This window comes from Anoplopoma fimbria, chromosome 16, assembly GCF_027596085.1.
Source record: "Anoplopoma fimbria isolate UVic2021 breed Golden Eagle Sablefish chromosome 16, Afim_UVic_2022, whole genome shotgun sequence".
Taxonomy (NCBI): domain Eukaryota; kingdom Metazoa; phylum Chordata; class Actinopteri; order Perciformes; family Anoplopomatidae; genus Anoplopoma; species Anoplopoma fimbria.
The window spans coordinates 18115460-18135196 of record NC_072464.1 but is presented as its reverse complement, the minus strand read 5'-3'; the positions used below and the strand labels follow the sequence as shown (position 1 = coordinate 18135196).

General features: G+C 39.4%; 4 protein-coding genes across 5 annotated transcripts; 1 reads left to right on the top strand and 3 right to left on the bottom strand.

The window, feature by feature from the left end:
- Positions 1 to 265: 265 nt before the first annotated feature.
- Positions 266 to 8200, bottom strand: gtf2e1 (general transcription factor IIE, polypeptide 1, alpha). Its single transcript, XM_054615421.1, is given in 7 exon segments — positions 266 to 868; positions 871 to 1134; positions 2307 to 2539; positions 2858 to 3053; positions 6260 to 6417; positions 7482 to 7777; positions 8018 to 8200. Coding segments are annotated over 6 exon segments (1329 nt in total). The 5' UTR covers positions 7772 to 7777; positions 8018 to 8200; the 3' UTR covers positions 266 to 680.
- Positions 8201 to 8354: 154 nt separating this feature from the next.
- rabl3 (RAB, member of RAS oncogene family-like 3) lies at positions 8355 to 12741 on the top strand. 2 transcript variants are annotated; one of them, XM_054615241.1, is made up of 8 exons: positions 8355 to 8438; positions 8938 to 9029; positions 9805 to 9934; positions 10022 to 10136; positions 10257 to 10425; positions 11324 to 11395; positions 11830 to 11868; positions 11971 to 12741. In XM_054615241.1, the coding sequence occupies exons 1-8, from the start codon at positions 8393 to 8395 to the stop codon at positions 12025 to 12027; spliced, it is 720 nt and encodes a 239-aa protein (XP_054471216.1). In that variant the 5' UTR covers positions 8355 to 8392; the 3' UTR covers positions 12028 to 12741. The 2 variants fall into 2 exon arrangements, with proteins under 2 accessions (XP_054471216.1, XP_054471217.1); XM_054615242.1 differs by having other exon boundaries at positions 10275 to 10425; positions 11971 to 12739.
- Positions 12482 to 14080, bottom strand: LOC129104521 (mast cell protease 4-like). The gene is made up of 5 exons (XM_054615240.1): positions 13929 to 14080; positions 13567 to 13714; positions 13328 to 13466; positions 12783 to 13043; positions 12482 to 12649 (listed from the first exon to the last, which is right to left on the bottom strand). The coding sequence occupies exons 1-5, from the start codon at positions 14032 to 14034 to the stop codon at positions 12482 to 12484; spliced, it is 822 nt and encodes a 273-aa protein (XP_054471215.1). The 5' UTR covers positions 14035 to 14080.
- A 2612-nt stretch (positions 14081 to 16692) lies between these two features.
- LOC129104838 (mast cell protease 4-like) lies at positions 16693 to 18773 on the bottom strand. The gene is made up of 5 exons (XM_054615696.1): positions 18657 to 18773; positions 18289 to 18439; positions 17901 to 18039; positions 17356 to 17616; positions 16693 to 17198 (listed from the first exon to the last, which is right to left on the bottom strand). The coding sequence occupies exons 1-5, from the start codon at positions 18760 to 18762 to the stop codon at positions 17031 to 17033; spliced, it is 825 nt and encodes a 274-aa protein (XP_054471671.1). The 5' UTR covers positions 18763 to 18773; the 3' UTR covers positions 16693 to 17030.
- Between the last annotated feature and the right edge of the window lie 964 nt (positions 18774 to 19737).

The following is a 19737-nucleotide window of genomic DNA, read 5'->3' as shown; positions in this document are numbered from 1 at the left end:
TCTTGTATTCAACATTTGCCTGCGAGGAGCTTTTAAAATCAAGTCTGATCTGAAAAACAGAAAATGTTCCGCCCAACGTCTTGTCTACCCGTCTAACCGTAGTGAAAGCAGCATTTCAGCAGCAGCAGCAGCTTCAATCCTTCAGTGTCACACTGCTTACATTCAGCCACAGCACTGCCACTGTGGACAGCTGAATCAATCAAATGTGAAGCACATCTGATTTTCTCCAATCAGATGCATGAAAGACACATGGCTGGACAACACGTTTAAAAACATGACTGAATCAGACAGTCTGTTAGTCCGTTTTATTTTCATTTCAGATTAACAAAACACAAATTGGCACTCAGTGCTAAAAAAAACTGCTCGCCAACTCCTCTCTGGGCTGACGACTGAGAACAAACAATACTGAGGACAGAATACTAAAGGCGCGATCACCTAGGCAACACTGTCAACACTGTCCTTGGTTCTTATAATGCAAGAGCATGAAGCTGACTGTATTTACTTCTTGAGCGACATCTTGTTTTTTTCTTGAGAAGTTCTTTCCACAAACATTTTTTTCCAGATGTCATCACCGACAGAAGAAGTATACTTATAGCTCAGAACTCGTAGCCAATCCATCAAAGTGTTGATAGTGAGTGTGTAAATGTATGTGTGTATGTGTGTATAATGGGAGTGTGTGTTCAGAAGTAAATGTCCTGGAAGAGGTTTTGTCCCATTTCAATGTAGGCCTCCTTCTCCTGTGCAGACATTTGCTCCACCAGCTCTGGCCTCTGGCTGACCTCTCTGTATGTGAACTGCCTTCCCCCGACCATCACCATTGGCTCATCCCCCACCTCCTCAAACTCATCATCGTCCTCTTCCTCCTCCTGCGCGGCCCGATGCTGAGCGGCTGTGGCCGGGGAGGACCCGAGCGGGTGTCGTCATCCGACTCGCTGGTGTCGCTGTCGGAGTCGCTGGCGTTCGCTTTGGTGGAGCTGGGCTTCTTGGTGGCAGTGCTTGCTCCGCCTCCACCTGTTGCCGCCGCACCCCTCTTCTCGTGGATGAGCAGGGCGCGCATCACTTCCTCATTTTCATCCGACTCATCAATTCCATGACCTGCTGCTCCATCCTGGGCCACGGGAGCAACGTCTCCACCTGGGGAAACAAAACAATTACTTATTCAAATAAGAAATATATTCACTTCTGAATTCATTCTCTTTGTTCCTTCTTCTGGAACTTGTGTTTCTAAATTGTGCTTGGAACAAGACATCGAGGTATTGTCGGCCCATCTATGCTCCTATCTCACAGCCTCATCGAGCATTCCTTATTGCAGCTTAGTATCTGAACATTAACTTTGTTTACGCCACGTCATCTTCGGATGTCAATGTCTGTTTCCAGGCCACAAAGGGCAACGCGATCATTACAGACTGATCCGCAGAGACACACCTCGGAGACAGGACGTTCGGACGGCATAATTTCTGCAATTTCCACAGGAATGGATTTTATTAATGAGCAACTCTTTTGCTCAGCCATGCACTAATCAAGCTTCTGATTATTTCAATTAAGCAATTATGGTTCAATGAGAGTCTGGCCGGGCCTGATTGCCGCATGCCCTTGGGTGGAGAAACAATGTCAGAGTAAGAAAGCATGGTGAAGGGACCACTCTGACGGAGGGAGATGACCTGGGTTGATACGTTTTGACTGCAAAGAGAACAGGGATCGGGATTTAAAGGTCATAGGGGAGCAGTCAAAAGGTGTGGGTCTCGATTGGGCTCGTCTCTGTCCGTACGATCATCATCTCTCTCCTGGAAAACTCAGTGCGTTCAGCAAGGCTCACCGTGGAGAGGCAATAGAATTTATAGATAATGACATGTGAAAAGAGCATGTGGGAGTGGGAGGGAATTTAATTTAATGTCTTCTGACTCATTGTTTGTCATTTTTTGCAGGACTGACATTATAGATTTTTTTTTTTTTTAGGCATCAAGATATACATATATTAATATCTTAGAGAGTGAATCATTTCTAGAAGTTACATTTCCCCGCGGTTAGCCAAGATGGAAGCAAAATTATTCAATTCTTCATAATTCAACTCACAAAATGTGGTTGTTGTCCAAAAATGTAATCTGATGTTAATGTGATTATTTTCCATCAGAATAGTATGGTAGAATAACCTGATGAAGGTCTACGTACCGAAAAAGTCGTGACTAAAATACATTTATACGCAAGTGAAGAAGAAGAGTTTTTGTTCCATACCATCAGAATAGTATGAAATCTACATATTGACTGGTTAGTGCTTGATAAGTGTTTTGTAAGTAAATCTCACTCACTGTTCTTGAGGACGGCAGGCTCGCTGTAAGCACCCTGCACGGTGCTCTGGGTCAACCAGACGGGCCTCTCCTTCGGTGCCTTGCCTGCGTTGGCCTTCTTCAGCTGTTCTTCCTGCTCCTCCATGCTTATGACCACATTCTGGGTGTACAGGTCGGCGTAAGAGGAGCCCTTGTTGGACCAGGCTTCACGGTGTGGGCCTTGGTTTGCTCCGGCTGCTGCAGCACGGTCACGGCTAGAGGAAAGATTCAGTAAGCACCCTTTAAAATGCAATCTTCAACAGTTTAAACGTATTTGTGTAAACATGAAACATTGAGTGTGTGTAATGTTTTCTAAACCGGATAGGTTTTATCCCTGTGGCTTAATAGAATTCCACTGTTGCACAAGCAGTTATTAAGCTGAGCAAATATTGCGGAGGTCATTATTGCAGTAAACAGAGTTGAACCTCTCATTTGTTATCAGTGTAAAATGCTGATTCTTGAGGACTGGCTGACTGAGGGGAATACGTATTTATGAGTGAGCAAGTGGTGTGAGAGCTTTGTCAGAAGCTGACCTCTGTTTGAGGGCAGGAATCTCAGCAGGCTCCGGCTCCAGCAGGTCCTGGGACAGGTTAACGTCCTCGGTCTCGCGTAACAGCGCGTAGATGGGCTCGATCTGCTCATTGAAGCGCGCCACTTGTGTCCGGCCGTCAGGACAGACAGACGCGTCCTCCTCTACCTCCGTCTGACAGAAGGTGCAGCGAAATGTACCTATGGGTCAAGACAGAACTATGTTTTAAAAACAATAGGGGATGGATTCTGGTTACTTACCCGACCAAAGCACATACTGAGTTACCCACAACCTCGGGACATTCCTATAGGGCATTGCTTTTGATTTTTGCCCAGGGACCAAGGCCACAAACCAACTTTGCAAAATTGGGAATGTGCAGTGGGTTCCTTTAGCAAAAATGAACACACGTGCATGACTCAAAATAAAGATAAACTGGTAGTCAAGAGTTCTTCCTCACTGAGTGGTTGCCCTTTGATCTTTAGATGTACTATATACTGTATCACTCATGGAATGAAATGCAGGCTACTACACGTCCACTATTAGGATTTACCTTGTGGATTTGTAAGCAATCCTGCAATACCTCAGCTGATAGGGGTGCTTCTACCCCAAAAATACAACGCCTAGCTGTTAATGACACTGCATGCTGATCTTTTTCTTTGGAACCTGCTTTTCTATCAGTAAGAGAAGGGCATGATTGGCCATCTGCTCCTCTGGCTGACTTCAGTTGCAATAATGGGAAATGTTCCAGCATTACACCGCCCCTTAGTCTGTCTTGTGTGTGTGTGTGTGTGTGTGTGTGTGTGTGTGTGTGTGTGTGTGTGTGTGTGTGTGTGTGTGTGTGTGTGTGTGATGAGAGAGAAAAAAAAAAAACGTGTGTGCATGCGGTGAAAGAGAGAGTGAAAGAGAGGTCAGAGCACATGTGGTACATTGTGCAAGAAGAGGAAATGGTGAAAGGAAGTTACATTTTATGCACAGCTACAAAACCCCAATTTTTCAGTTAAAACGTTTTGGTGGACCTACATGTCAGGAAGAGTTGGTAAAAACAAAAGACAAATGGGGTACATTCACACAGCAAAGTGTGAAAATTCAGAGCGGAACGGTTTCCGGCTCTCCTTTGTGGGTCAGAATGAGCTGGCAGACTAGTAATTGCACTTCCCACCCCGTGAGGAAAAACTGAGTGTTGCTTGCCCTGAAGAAGCAACGGGTCTGTCAGACTACCACTACGTGAGCTCCGGGTATTCTTTTTTTTTGTCAGCCTCCCTCAGGGTGCAGGGTTACTGCCTCCACAGCCAGATTTGATACCAGTGGAGATATGTTGAAACAAGAGACGAATGCAAAGGAATTGGCAAGATGCTTTATAAATGCGTCACAAGGAAGATGCTGACAGCTCCAAAACCGTACCATGAAGCTAGAAATGAGAACCTTAACCAGGATGTAATGTCCACTGTCTATCAAAAGGTATCAACCGGTGTGGCGGGATTGTATATTTTATTTCCTCAAATTAGTTTTATGTTGCATTTGGAGCCTAAAACGTTTACAGCTCATCCCTGAAAATGTGAATTTGCCCACATTCTTATGTTTTTATTCTAAAATAAACAGTAAGACTTTAGCATGTTGTCTGAGCATGTGATGAGATATATATATATTCTTATATAAAACATATTTTAGGCAACATGCAGCTTGCTTACATAAAACCTGATCAAATTGGATTATGTTTTGTTTTTTCCTTTCTTACTGGTAAGACTAAAAACCGGTCTCCTCGGGGCATTGTGATGACATTTCAGGATGCTGGGTGTTTTTCTATATTACGCTAATCATTTACCCAATAATAACGGAGATCTAAATTTCAAGAGTAATTTAACACCCTCTGATAATCGTGCCTTTGCTGACCTCCAGTGGTTTAACGTCTCACCTCGCTGCAGCTAAGAACAGCTGGCCTCCAGGGCTTGGTGTCACGGCTTGAGACTATCTTCCAGAATGGGCAGCCAAACCCTTCTCTTCAGCCTGGTGGCGTGTTTCAAACACTCATGTAGCACAAGCTGTCTGTGTTTCCTAGCAACAGTGGTGGTTGACTGGTAGTCTGGTAGTCAACATTTGGGATTGGCAGACCTTGAAAGCACGGTGCCTCCTTCACACTCAAGAATGAATGCAGTTTATGAATGAACACCGCAAAGAGTATGGAGCGTACACAAACTCCATCACAAGCACAATATTCTTCTGTCGCATTATCATTTTTCATGTGTTTTTTTTAGTCAACAACATTAAGCACATTAAGCACATCACCATACCCAGAAATTCTGGGTAGACAACTTGCAGAAAATGTGATGCATTGATACTCCAGAGTCTTATTCCCAGAACGTCTCACATAATCAGGAAATGTGTGATTTGAATTCAACAGAGAAAGCACTGGAGACTTAAGTAATTCATTTGATTTCAAAACCATGCGTGAGTCTACGTCAACTGTATTGCCATGGTTATTTAGCTTTATCTTCCCTATGAATTCCGCATGTCCACACCCACACTCGGCCTCAGATGACTTGCTGGTTGCCTCTGTTACTCACTGGTCAAACGCATGCACAAACACAGCATAATGGATAGCTCCTAGTGATAAGTGAGTGATGTGATGTCCACTTAGAAGCAAGGTTTTGGACAGCTGCCAGCCCATATTGAGGCAGGGCGAGAATCACAATACGATTGTGCTTCAGGCTTTTTGTTGTGACAGCAAGTCATTTCAAATAACCAATTTCAGTTTGAGCATGCAATTTGACCGAAGACAACCTAACCTAGAAAAGCTAGGACATTTAAATGTAACCGAAACTCAACTAACGAAAGGTTGGCCATGTATTCAACTGCTCAGTTACATTTGGGGGAAACAGCCACACCAGCAAATATATGGACTTGATTAATTATCACTTATTGATCAGGTGACATAGCTAGACTAAATCTAATGTTTTAACTATGTTCTTCTAATATTCTCATTATTTTTTTCCTTGTTGGCTTAAGAAGAGACTTATGGTACTTAATGTAAATTTAACAACATTTCTGTTTTACAGACGGTTTCCATACTAGGTTTTATGTTGGCTGGTAGCAGGAAGTTACAACCTGCAACGGGCTTCATCTCCTCACCAGGAACACAAATGGCTTTAGATCTTGTGCACATTCTCCTCTCATTTTGTGCAAGTGATGTTAGTGTAAACAGGTCTAGAGGGAACATTTCAGTGTTCTTTCACTCATCTCAGATTCATTTTTCTTTCCAGCACACAGCAACCGCACAATGGCAGTGTGGTCATGAGAGAGCGGCCATTGTCATCTCCAGAGACAGACACATTATCAGGCAGCACTGAAATCTGAACAGTGTTTTTCATGAAATAAAACCAATAGCCTCATAGATAATTTGATTGATTACCTGTCATTGGCTCAAACAGCTGATTGGCCTCTAGATCCGTGAAGGTGGAGAAGCAGCAGGGGCACCGGAAGGAGGCGCGGTTGGTGGAGTCTCGCTCATCCGTCTCGATGCGGCGTCGTATATGATCTAATTTATACTTCACCACGTTGACCAAGACCCTAAAAAAATAAAATAAAAATCAGGCCGAGAAAGCTTTATAGTAGTAGTTGGCATGAACTGATAAAAACATTTTTGTGGATAACAAAAGAAAAACACAGTCTCACAAACACAACCAGACACATAACTCTCTCTAGGTGTTAAAAAGAAAATGTTTATTCTATATAAAAAAAATGATTGACTGGCACCTATCAACTATCATTTATATGGAATTTAAAGAGTAGTTCCTCAAGTTTAAGTACAAAATGTGTTGCTACGTGGCAGAGGAGTAAATTATTACTTTTAACAAGTATTTTGGACTTAAATCATCCAAACATTACTGATATGAGACTTTGACTATGCCAGTACCTGGAGTCGCTCACAAAGCATTCAGGCAGAAATCTCTTTCTTAACTTGGCCCTTTGCATTAGAACATGTTTTTCCCACATGTTAAATGAGATGAGCAAAGCATTATAAAACCTTGACCTGTGGCTTTAAAGAAAAAGTAAAGATCCTTACACCTTTACATGACTTTGTATGACTTTGTATGACTTTGTATGCTTTCCGATAATCAGAGAACCAGACTGTTATGTCTATTTTTGAAGAAGGAATGCAGCTTTAGGTGAGGTCAACTTTGAGGGACACTCTCTCAGGTGGTTGGTCATTATGGTAATCAAACAAGTTCTAAGATCCACCCATACAGTACCAGTCAAAAGTTTGGACACACCTTCTCGTTCAATGTTTTTTCTTTATTCTTATTTTTTTCTACATTGTAGATTAATATTGAAGGCATCCAAACTATGAAGGAACACATAAATAATTATGTGGTAAACAAACAAATGCTCAACAAACCAGAATATATCTTCAAAGTAGTTGAATGAGAAAGTGTGTCCAAACTTTTGACTGCTACTGTATAAGTTACCATGTAGGTAAATAAAACGTGTTAAAATAGAAACATGTGATGGGTGGATTTCTGATGGAATGCCTTCCACCACAACTCCCCCCTTTTAATAACTTCCAGTTATTGTGTGTTTCTCTATTATGTTCACTGTTGTAGTCTCCAAAACCCAACAAGACAACAAAGCACCTGTAGTTGATGAAGTAGTAGTTGTGTCTTGTTGTCTTTCCATCAGGGGCAGTCTCCACTCTCATGCGACACTTCACAAACTTGTCAGCCTTCAGGGTGTTGAGCACCGACCGCAGTTGTTTACGATCAAACTTGAGCAGCTCCAGCATGTCCTCCTCACGCACACATGGGTTGCGGATGAGCACATCCAGGGCCAAGGCGTGCTCCACCCCATAGAAACCCCGCACCACCTGCTTGGCGAGCCGCTTTAATGCTGCGGGAACCTCCGTCAGCACCTCTGGCTCTATCATCTCCTGCTGTGGGGGAAAGAAAAGAGACGAGAGATCTGGAGATGCAATGATGGGAGGAGATCAGAATAAGATCTTAGTATAAAAAGACTGTGTTCTTTATTATTATTATTATTATATTCCTTTATTGAGTGTTGCAGCAGCTCAACTACACAGACACAGACAATAAATACACACACTACACAACAAAACAAAGATAGAACAGAAATAAGAAAAATGTACAGTATAAGTGTTCATTAATTAACTTACTCTTTAACGTTATCTTCCACCAGTACAGACAAAAGCCACCGCTTTCTTATGTCATTGCAGAGTCTGCCGACTTTGTCTCTAACAAACACAGCTTAAGATCATAAGAAACATTTGTACTTCTGATTATTTAAACTGCTAGGTTTGGTTAGCATGCTTCATGAGTCAACCCCGGAAGTAATACCAAAAACCCACAACAAAAGGTTTCCCAGTCGCACTCAATAGCCAATCAGAGCGCAGGATTGTTGATTGACATAATGTTTTAACGAATGGCGCTGCTTCTTGCCGTTTATCCTTGGAACCAATCAGATTAGACGAATCATATTTGTAGGCGGGGCTACCACTATTATCTTCCGGGTCGCCGCTGTCAGGAAAAAAATGGCTTCTCTTGACAGGGTGAAAGTGTTAGTTTTAGGAGATTCTGGTAAGTTTGATACTATTTCGCCTCTAACGTGAACTTTAATTTATATTTCTAAATATATATGTTGGTTCTGGGTCTATATCAGCCGGGTTGGAGCAGGTGTAATGTTTAACTGGGACGTCAAACTCTTGCAAAAAACTCTGCAGGAGAGTAGTAGTGACTGTAAACCTGCAGACGCACCTTCATGTGTGGATTGAATGTGGACGCCAATTAAAGCTTAATTTAAAAGCATCAATTGCTAGTTTGAATAATGCATTCACACAGACACCTGTCAACCTTTTTTAAAGATATTAATTGTTCTACAATTCATATGCTTTGATGGAAACTGATGATATGTTACACTGATCTGTTTTTACAATGGAGGTGTCTGTCATCATTTTCTTGCAATCAGCAGTTCATCAAGACTGAAAGCCCCCAAAAACAATGCAGGAAAAGGTCATTGCATGAGTTTCTACTGATCCCATCAAACATGCAGGTCATCCACCCACATTGTCTTTTGCAGGAGTGGGCAAGTCTTCCTTGGTCCATCTGCTATGTCAGAATCAGGTGTTAGGAAATCCATCGTGGACCGTCGGTTGCTCTGTGGATGTACGGGTAAGCAGGTTGAACACATTGTTTACTAAATTTGATTGAGATATTGTCTTAAATGATGCTGTGGGCCTTTTTGAAATTTGCCTCAGATGAACTGCATACACCTCATACAACAACCTTTTTAAATTACACAATTTATAAACGGCTGAAGTGTTAGAACCGTACTTTGTCCAAGGAATAATGAATGCCAGGCACTTCCTTCACCGACTGGAAAACATATGCTTAATATTAGTCATATAAATAGTTATATGATTAAGGTGGAAGAAGTATCCAGAAAAAAAATGCAATACTTCAGTCCAGACATACTCTGTTACAAGTAAAAGTCACACTGTCAGATTTTTACTTACGAAAAAGTACAAAAGCATTTACATCAAAATATGAACTCCTTATGCAGAACAGATCATTTCAGAATAATGTATATTATATTGCTGAGTTATAATAATTCATGCATTAATGTGTATGTCACTTTAATGTTGCAGCTGGTAAAGGTGAAGCTTTTTTTTTTAATTTAACCTAGAGGCCTAATAACATCATCAACATGTATTAGTTGTTTATATTTGTATTATTAATCTCAATCTGAAGTACAATATTTGCCTCTGTGTTGTAGTGGAGTAGCAGAAAATGGAATGATTTAGTACAAGTACCTGAAAATAGTATTTAACTAAGGCATTTGAGTCAATTCGTATAAAATACGTATATAATTTTGTAGATCACTCACATGTTACAGATGCTTAGAGGAAAAAGTAATTGAAGGGTCATTATAACTATTCAACTACAGGTCCAAGACTATAAGGAGGGAACCCCGGAAGAGAAAACGTACTACATTGAACTCTGGGATGTCGGAGGATCCCTTGGCAGCGCCAGCAGTATCAAAAGCACCAGAGCTGTCTTTTACAATTCAGTTAATGGTAAGGATGATTTATATTTAAGGGAATCTGGAATCATTAGGGTTTCTTATATTTAGTCAAGACATTTTTTCTCTCTTCTTTTTTCAGGAATTATGTTGGTACACGATTTAACAAACAAGAAATCGTCTCAGAATCTCTACCGCTGGTCACTAGAAGCTTTAAACAAGGATTCTTCTCCAACAGGAGTTATCGTCTCAAATGGGTGAGTAGACTTGTCATGGTACTGTTTGTTGTCATGGGTTGTAAAATATATATACACACTGACACAGTTCAAGATATAACATTGTGACTTAAAATGTTGGATACTGAGCAGTTAGGTCAGGTTCTTTTCTCCCTCCAGTGACTATGACAGAGAGCAGTTTGCTGAGAACTCGGTGCCTTTGTTGCTGATTGGCACCAAGTTTGACCAGATCCCAGAGACCAAACGCAATGAGGTTCTCACACGGACGGCTTTCCTGTCTGAAGACTTCAATGCAGAGGAGATCAATCTCGTAGGTCAACGTTTTTCATTCCTGAATGTGTAACATTACTGGCTTCATCTGTGTGTTGAAATGTCATATTTTTGGCTTCAAACATAGGTTTCTGTTACAGAAATGTTCCACAGAAACATTGTTCCACTATAACAAGACCACCATAGATAAAGCTGTAATGATTCAGTGGTATTTTGGCATCGTTTACACAAAAGAGAGCACAAAGCTTATTTTCGTTGCTGGATAATAGAGCTGAGTCGGAAATTATTAATCTCAAAGAAGAAGACTGTTTCCACCAGTTCTCTCACAGGCTGCATCAGTGATGGATGACTGATAGTTATCCTCTGTTGCTTAATTAATGATCCTTGCAAGCGCGGTGAGGGAGACTTGTCCCTGATCGTCACTGATCCAAGCAACCTTGAAGATCCCCGAATAAATTAGTTGTCAGATTGCTGGATTGTTTTTAGTGGCTAATGTAAACATGAAGCTGACATGTGAAAATGGCAGCAAAAGTACAGAGTAAAGTATGTATCTCAAAGTTTTAGTGATTGCTGGATAGACGGGACAATTGTGGATTTTAGAAATTAAAAGTGATTATAAATATTCCATGTGCATTTAGCCTTTATATATATAAATATATATATATTATATATATATATTTATATATATATATATATATATATATATATATATATATATATATATAATTCTAAAAATCTCTGACTTTGGAGACAGAGGAAGCCAGCAACATACGCCAAATCTTTGTATGGATCGTTTATTTTTTTATGTAAAGAAAAACATATGCCATCAGTTTAATTTGAAAGAAGCTACAATCACAAACACATTCAGATTTCACCTGAGAGAGAAAAGACTCAATTTCTTTGAAGTTTGTGGCTGAAGTGCTTTTTTGTTTTCCCAGGACTGCACCAACCCGAGATACCTTGCTGCAGGAACATCAAATGCAGTGAAGCTTAGCCGGTTCTTTGACAAGGTGAGAAACCAGGAGTTCTTATGTATGTATGTATGTATGTATGTATGTATGTATGTATGTATGTATGTATGTATGTATACAATTACCTTTTTGTTGGTAAATTGAATCACATGAATATTACAGTATGTAACATTTCAAACAACTTTGTCAAGTAGGGCTAGCTACTTTTTTTATATTAAAATTTTTTTTTTTAAAAAGATGAACATGCTTAAACCGAAATAAAATGTATGGCATCATGTATGATGTAAGGATAGGTGTCAGACAGTTTGGTACTACATTTTTAACTCGTGTCTGACATTGAATTGATATGATATTCAAGTGGGAAACATCTAACATTAGTCTTTTAGTGCAAATTTCCCCTTTTCAATGTACATACGAGTATGTGAAGTTTGTATTTAGAAAGACTTCAGCCTCTCAATCTACCTCCTTAACAGGTAATAGAGAAGAGATATTTCACAAGAGACCCAAGTCCGGTAAGTTTTACATTTCCAGTCTTTCATTCTGTTTCCTTGAAAGTAATTCAGTTGTGACTGTTCCTTGTTAAAAACAGCACATCTCTTTCACTTTGTCTGCAGATGACGGGCTTCACAGACAGAAAACGGTTCAACTTCAAAAGTTTGCACTATGACTGACAACAGCTGTGGTCTGTGGTTTGATTTGGCAGAAATGCCTCTGTGCTTTATCACCACGTAAATCATCACACTTTCTCCCTCCCATCACCACCACTGCTATTGTCACCTTTTTTATCTGATGTAATATTTGATGAATAATACATATTTGATTAGATAAAATATTATGAATAATTAATAGAATGATAAAGAAACATATGTACATAGTTGACAAAACTTCTACAGGAATTTTGCGTAAGGGAGTTAAGCACAAAAAGGAAAAAATAAGCTTTATAGTAAGATGATGTAAAAGGCACATGCTATATATGTACAGTGAGAATTTATGTTAAATCAACAAGTTTTTAATTCCATCTTTTTTTTCGTACACTCAGTTGTGAAGTGATTGTATTTTTCTTTTTCACATGCAAAACATTTACTTGTTCCAGCTTCATGAATTCTTGGCCCTTAGAATAGTGGCTCATGCAACATTCCCCAATCCCTTCATCACTCTCTTAATCCAGGGGATAAAGACATTGATTTTAGTGAAGACATGGGGATATTTGGGATTATTGCAATCATCTTTAGCAGTAAAAGCTGTTATACCCTGAGGTTTATTGTTGCAGATAAGTGGTCCACCGGAATCACCCTAAGAAAAAAACAACAGACAAAGAAAGATTGCACTTGTTTTTGATTAATAAAATAAAACAGTTTTTCCATGTTTTCAGCATTATTGATGTGTTTAATGGTTGGTTACTTATTTGCTGTCCTGCTTTATTTACCTGGCAAACCCCTCCTTTCTTTTTGTCAAATTTGGTGCAAATCATGAGCTCAGGATTGAAGGGTTCTTGCCATATATGTTTGCACTCAGAGCTGAATTGCATCTTCTCCGTGGTCTCCTTCAGCACTTTTGAGGACGGCTTGTTGACTCCAGTTCGGCCCCAGCCAGCAACAGCACAGTTGATGTTGGCTGGGATTTTGCCCTCTTTCTTAGGCAGTCCGATGGCCTTCACATACCTATTCAGTGTAGCATTGGTTTTTAACTGTGAAAGAGAACAGAGTATTTCAGTGTAACCATCAGTCAGACATTTTGATGTGTGTCTATGTCCTCTTAAGCAAGATTGAGGTTTTTATGATGAGCAGTTCGCCCCCCACATCCTTTAGTGCAAATGTGTGAAATCATCTTGTGCAGGTTGAACTTTTTACACGACGTTATGAAAAATGAAACTGAGATGACTGCATCAACTACACTTCACAAAATACTTTATAGAGATTTTCTTTAACACACATTAGTTTTGATATGAACTTTTACACAGTTTTAGTTTACCTGAAGCAACATGATGTCATAATCGTATCCTCCATTGAATTTTGGATGTTGATGGTACTTGGCCACCTGGATCCATTGCTGACTTTTCTCTTTCTTGCTTATGTCATGTGCTCCGAGTACAACAGTCATTGGCAGAGGTCTAACAAACAAGGGTAGAAATAATTAAACGCAAAAAATGAGTACCCTTGAACTTCTTAATTGATTATGACATCAAAAACTATTTTTTTTGTGAAACTCACTTTTTGCAGTGTGCTGCAGTTAATACAAAGTCCTCCCGAATAAGCATTCCGCCACATGAATGTTCTCCCCGAAACTGGAGTGACGCCATGTAGGGCCTGGAGTGAGGCTTTGCGACCTTTCCACCCACTATGCCACTCTCAGAGGCCCCTTAGATGGGGAGACAAGGTTAATTAATACACAGATTACAAAACCCAAACAAACAAATTATTATATTTTATTACAGAAAGAAAGAAGCTAAATTGAAGATTTTATTCTAACTTTCAAACAATTAAAAATGCTTTTTAAAGTTTATCTGATCCTTAAAACTACTATTATATATTTCCGTTTCTACAGACAATCCATCAATTTCGTCTCATCTTACCGGTGAGGGAGAGCAGCTGAAAGAAAATGATGACCCAGTATGCGTTGATCATGGTCGTTGTGCAGAAGATGAACAGTGTGGCAGGCAGTGCTCCCCCTTCCACCATTTGTAGTCAACTTTTTAACGCCCACCACGGAAACGTTGTGGGCAGCAGTCACTGTTGCACAGAAGAGAGGAGTTCACACCTTTCTCTCTCTCTTTATAGAACTAGGTAAAACTGCCAACCTGTCATTTGAGTTGGTGCACAGATGTTGTTAATTGATCATTAACCTAAATTGGATATAAAAAGTCTACACACCCTGTTACAATGCCAGGTTTTTGTGATGTAAAAAAATTAGACAAAGATAAATCATGTCAGAACTTTTTCCACCTATAAAAAAAAAAAAAAAAAAAAAGGTGTCTCATTACCAAGGTGTCACACAAGAAACATCTCATGATGGGTAAAAGCAAAGAGCTCTCTCAAGACCTTCGCAACCTTATTGTTGCAAAACATACTGATGGCATTGGTTACAGAAGGATTTCTAAACTTCTGAATGTTCCAGTGAGCACTGTTAGGGCCATAATCCAGAAGTGGAAAGAACATAATTTCACCATAAACCGGCCACGACCAGGTGCTCCTCACAAGATTTCTGACAGAGGAGTGAAAATAATTATCAGAAGAGTTGTCCAAGAGCCAAGGACCACTTGTGGAGAGCTTCAGAAAGACCTGGAATTAGCAGGTACAATTGTTTCAAAGAAAATAATAAGTAATGCACTCAACTGCCGTGGCCTGTGTGCACGCTCACCACGCAAGACTCCATTGCTGAAGAAAAAGCATGTTGAAGCTCATTTAAAGTTTGCTGCACCACATTTAGACAAGCCTGTGAAATACTGGGAGAATATAGTCTGGTCAGATGAGACCAAAATTGAACTCTTTGGATGCCATAATACACACCATGTTTGGAGGTCAAATGGCACTGCACATCACCCCAAAAACACCATACCAACAGTGAAGTTTGGAGGTGGGAACATCATGGTGTGGGGCTGTTTTTCAGCATACAGCACTGGCAAACTTCATATCATTGAAGGAAGGATAAAAATCTGCTGCCATCTACCAGGATGATGAAGATGAAACGAGGGTGGACATTTCAGCAAGACAATGATCCCAAACACACAGCCAAGGTAAGTCTCAATTGGTTTCAGAGAAAGAAAATAAAGCTGCTAGAATGGCCTAGCCAATCACCTGACTTGAATCCAATAGAAAATCTATGGAAAGAACTAAAGATCAGAGTTCATAGAAGAGGCCCCCGGAACCTTCAAGATTTGAAGACTGTTTGTGTGGAAGAATGGGCCAAAATCACACATGTGACTAGTTTCTCCATACAGGAGGCATCTTGAAGCTGTCATTACAAACAAAGGCTTTTGTACAAATATTAAATAAATTTCAGTAAGCGTGTTCAATACTTTTTCCCTGTGTCATTCCATTTTATTACACATAACTTCATTTCTGAACTTATTTGTTTTGTTTTCTTTGTATGTATGGATTACTTGGGTTGTTACCAACATCTGGTGAAAATTTCATGTCAATAGCACCTTTAGAAATATATTTACTGAGAAAAATGGTGACGTGTTCAATACTTATTTTACACGCTGTATGTTTTTGCAAAATTTAGCCGGGCTTGGATGTTTTTCTTGGTAAGAAAAGGCTTCCGTCTTGCCACCCTACCCCATAGCCCAAACATATGAAGAATACGGGAGTTTGTTGTCACATGTAGTACACAGCCAGTACTTGCCAGAAGCTTCCTGCAGCTCCTTTAATGTTGCTGTAGGCCTCTTGGAAGCCTCCCTGACCAGTTTTCTTCTCGTCTTTTCATCAATTTTGGAGGGACGTCCAGTTCTTGGTAATGTCACTGTTGTGCCATATTTTCTCCACTTGATGATGACTGTCTTCACTGTGTTCCATGGTATATCTAATGCCTTGGAAATTATTTTGTACCCTTCTCCTGACTGATACCTTTCGACAATGAGATCCCTCTGATGCTTTGGAAGCTCTCTGCGGACCATGGCTTTTGCTGTAAAATGCAACTAACAGCCCCACAAATCAGACAGGTTCATATTTACTGTGGGCTAATACAAATGAAACCTCTTGTTTGCTTCTATTTCCACCATTGGCTACATTTACTATAAAGGAAGAGAGTGAAGGTAGATGCTCAATGGTCGAGTTGAAACTGTGCACGAGGCCACAGTAACCACAATGTGCACAAAGGTTGTCACGCTGAACTTTATACACACATAACGCTGCAATTTCTATCGCTTATGTATTTTCTCGGTCATAAGTAATTTGATGGAGTTTCAAAAATGGACATGCATGTTAGCATTTTACTCTAAAGCTCACTGATTTTAGATTCAGTGTTAAGAGAGGCTGTAAATAATGATAATAATGTTTCAGAGCCACGTTCTGATCCTGATAAGGTAAGCACTTGTTTGCTGTAGATGTCTACAGGACTACATTATACTCAGATACTTGGATTTCTGAACCTTAATGTGATATAGCAGTTAATAGCAGTCCTCAATTTGTTTTGCACTATGACTGACAACAGCTGTGGTCTGTGGTTTGATTTGGAAGAAATGCCTCTGTGCTTTATCACCACAAGTAAACCATCACACTTTCTCCCTCCCATCACCACCACTGCTATTGTCACCTTTTTTATCTGATGTTATGTTTGCTGAATAATACATATTTGATTAGATAAAATATTATGAGTAATTAATAGAGTGATAAAGGTACATATGTACATAGTTGACAAAACTTCTACAGGAATTTTGCCAAAGGGAGTTAAGCACAAAAATGAAAAAATAAGCTTTATAGTAAGATGATGTTAAAGTAAAAGACAAATGCTATATATGTACAGTGAGAATTTATGTTAAATCAACAAGTTTTTAATTCCATCTTTTTTTCCGTACACTCAGTTGTATTTCTTTTTCACATGCAAAACATTTACTTGTTCCAGCCTCATGAATTATTTTTCAAATGCAAGACCATTAATTCACACATTTTTTTTGCCATGTTGTTCAATAAGCAAGTGAAAAAAGGACAATATTCTTGGCCCTTAGAATAGTGGCTCATGCAACATTCCCCAATCCCTTCATCACTCTCTTAATCCAGGGGATAAAGACATTGATTTTAGTGAAGACATGGGGAAATTTGGGATTATTGCAATCATCTTTAGCAGTAAAAGCTGTTATACCCTGAGGTTTATTGTTGCAGATAAGTGGTCCACCGGAATCACCCTAAGAAAAAAACAACAGACAGAGTTGATTAAATAGAATGCAACCAAAAAAGATTGCACTTGTTTTTGATTAATAAAATAAAACAGTTTTTCCATGTTTTCAGCATTATTGATGTGTTTAATGGTTGGTTACTTATTTGCTGTCCTGCTTCAATTACCTGGCAAACCCCTCCTTTCTTTTTGTCAAATTTGGTGCAAATCATGAGCTCAGGATTGAAGGGTTTTTGCCATATATGTTTGCACTCAGAGCTGAATTGCATCTTCTCCGTGGTCTCCTTCAGCACTTTTGAGGACGGCTTGTTGACTCCAGTTCGGCCCCAGCCAGCAACAGCACAGTTGATGTTGGCTGGGATTTTGCCCTCTTTCTTAGGCAGTCCGATGGCCTTCACATACCTATTCAGTGTAGCATTGGTTTTTAACTGTGAAAGAGAACAGAATATTTCAGTGTAACCATCAGTCAGACATTTTGATGTGTGTCTATGTCCTCTTAAGCAAGATTGAGGTTTTTATGATGAGCAGTTCGCCCCCCACATCCTTTAGTGCAAATGTGTGAAATCATCTTGTGCAGGTTGAACTTTTTACACGACGTTATGAAAAATGAAACTGAGATGACTGCATCAACTAGACTTCATAAAATACTTTATAGAGATTTTCTTGAACACACATTAGTTTTGATATGAACTTTTACACAGTTTTAGTTTACCTGAAGCAACATGATGTCATAATCGTATCCTCCATTGAATTTTGGATGTTGATGGTACTTGGCCACCTGGATCCATTGCTGACTTTTCTCTTTCTTGCCTATGTCATGTGCTCCGAGTACAACAGTCATTGGCTGATCTCTACAAAGGTGCAAATAATTATAAACTATTTAGTTATACTTAACTATAGTTAGCACTTCACACTTGGAAAAACATTCATGATAAAGTACAGTGACTTAGAAATACAAATTACTACAATATGTATTTTTCTCAACCCAACACATCTTAGTAAATTATAAATATGCAGTGATGGGAATAAAATGAATTTACCCTTGAACTTCTTAATTGATTCAATTAATGATCAAAAACTTAATTTTTTGTGAAACTCACTTTTGTTTGCAGTGTGCTGCAGTTAATACAAAGTCCTCCCGAATAAGCATTCCACCACATGAATGGTCTTCATGAAACTGGAGTGACGCCATGTAGGGCCTGGAGTGAGGCTTTGCGACCTTTCCACCCACTATGCCACTCTCAGAGGCCCCTTAGATGGGGAGACAAGGTTAATTAATACACAGATTACAAAACCCAAACAAACAAATTACTATATTTTATTATTACAGAAAGAAAGAAGCTAAATTGAAGATTTTATTCTAACTTTCAAACAATTAAAAATGCTTTTTAAAGTTTATCTGATCCTTAAAACTATTATTATATATTTCCGTTTCTACAGACAATACATCAATTTCGTCTCATCTTACCGGTGAGGGAGAGCAGCTGCAAGAAAATGATGACCCAGTATGCGTTGATCATGGTCGTTGTGCAGAAGATGAACAGTGTGGCAGGCAGTGCTCCCCCTTCCACCATTTGTAGTCAACTTTTTAACACCCACCACGGAAACGTTGTGAGCAGCAGTCACTGTTGCACAGAAGAGAGGAGTTCACACCTTTCTCACTGCAGCATGACACCCTTTATAGAACTAGGTAAAACTGCCAACTTGTCATTTGAGTTGGCGCTCAGATTTTTTATTCATCAATAATCTAAATGTGAAGCACTTCACTGTATTACACTCTGAATGTGTCTTTGAGCCCCTACAAAAGAAAAATGAAATTTAAAAAACATTGATAGAAAGTTTTAATAATCTAAGCTTTGACCAGAAGTTTAGGTCCTGTCTACTGGTATCATTTATATTCAATGCCCCACAAATCAGACCGGTTCATATTTACTGTGGGCTAATACAAATTAAACCTCTTGTTTGCTTCTATTTCCATCATTGGCTACATTTACTATAAATGAAGAGAGTGAAGGTAGATGCTCAATGGTCGAGTTGAGCACAAGGCCACAGTAACCACAATGTGCACAAAGGTCGCTAAACTTCACACACTGAACTTTATACACACATAACGCTGCAATTTATTTTGCTTATGTATTTTCTCGGCCAAAAGTAATTTGATGGAGTTTAAAAAACAAACATGCATGTTAGCATTTTACTCTAAAGCTCGCTGATTTTAGATTCAGTGTTAAGAAAGGCTGTAAATAATGATAATAATGTTTCAGAGCCACGTTCTGATCCTGATAAGCTAAGCACTTGTTTGCTGTAGGTGTTTACAGGACTACATATTTCTCAGATACTTGGATTTCTGAACCTTAATGTGATATAGCAGTTAATATTAGTCTTAAATTTGTTTTGTTTTTACTGCAGAAAACACCAGAGGAGGTTGTATGATATACTTGGTCACAACCTTGGTTTAGAAATATGGAAGAATGCTGTCTGATTAACCCTCCACACATGCCTTTTTGAAAAGTTATCATGACTTGAGTATTATTAAACACATAAAACTG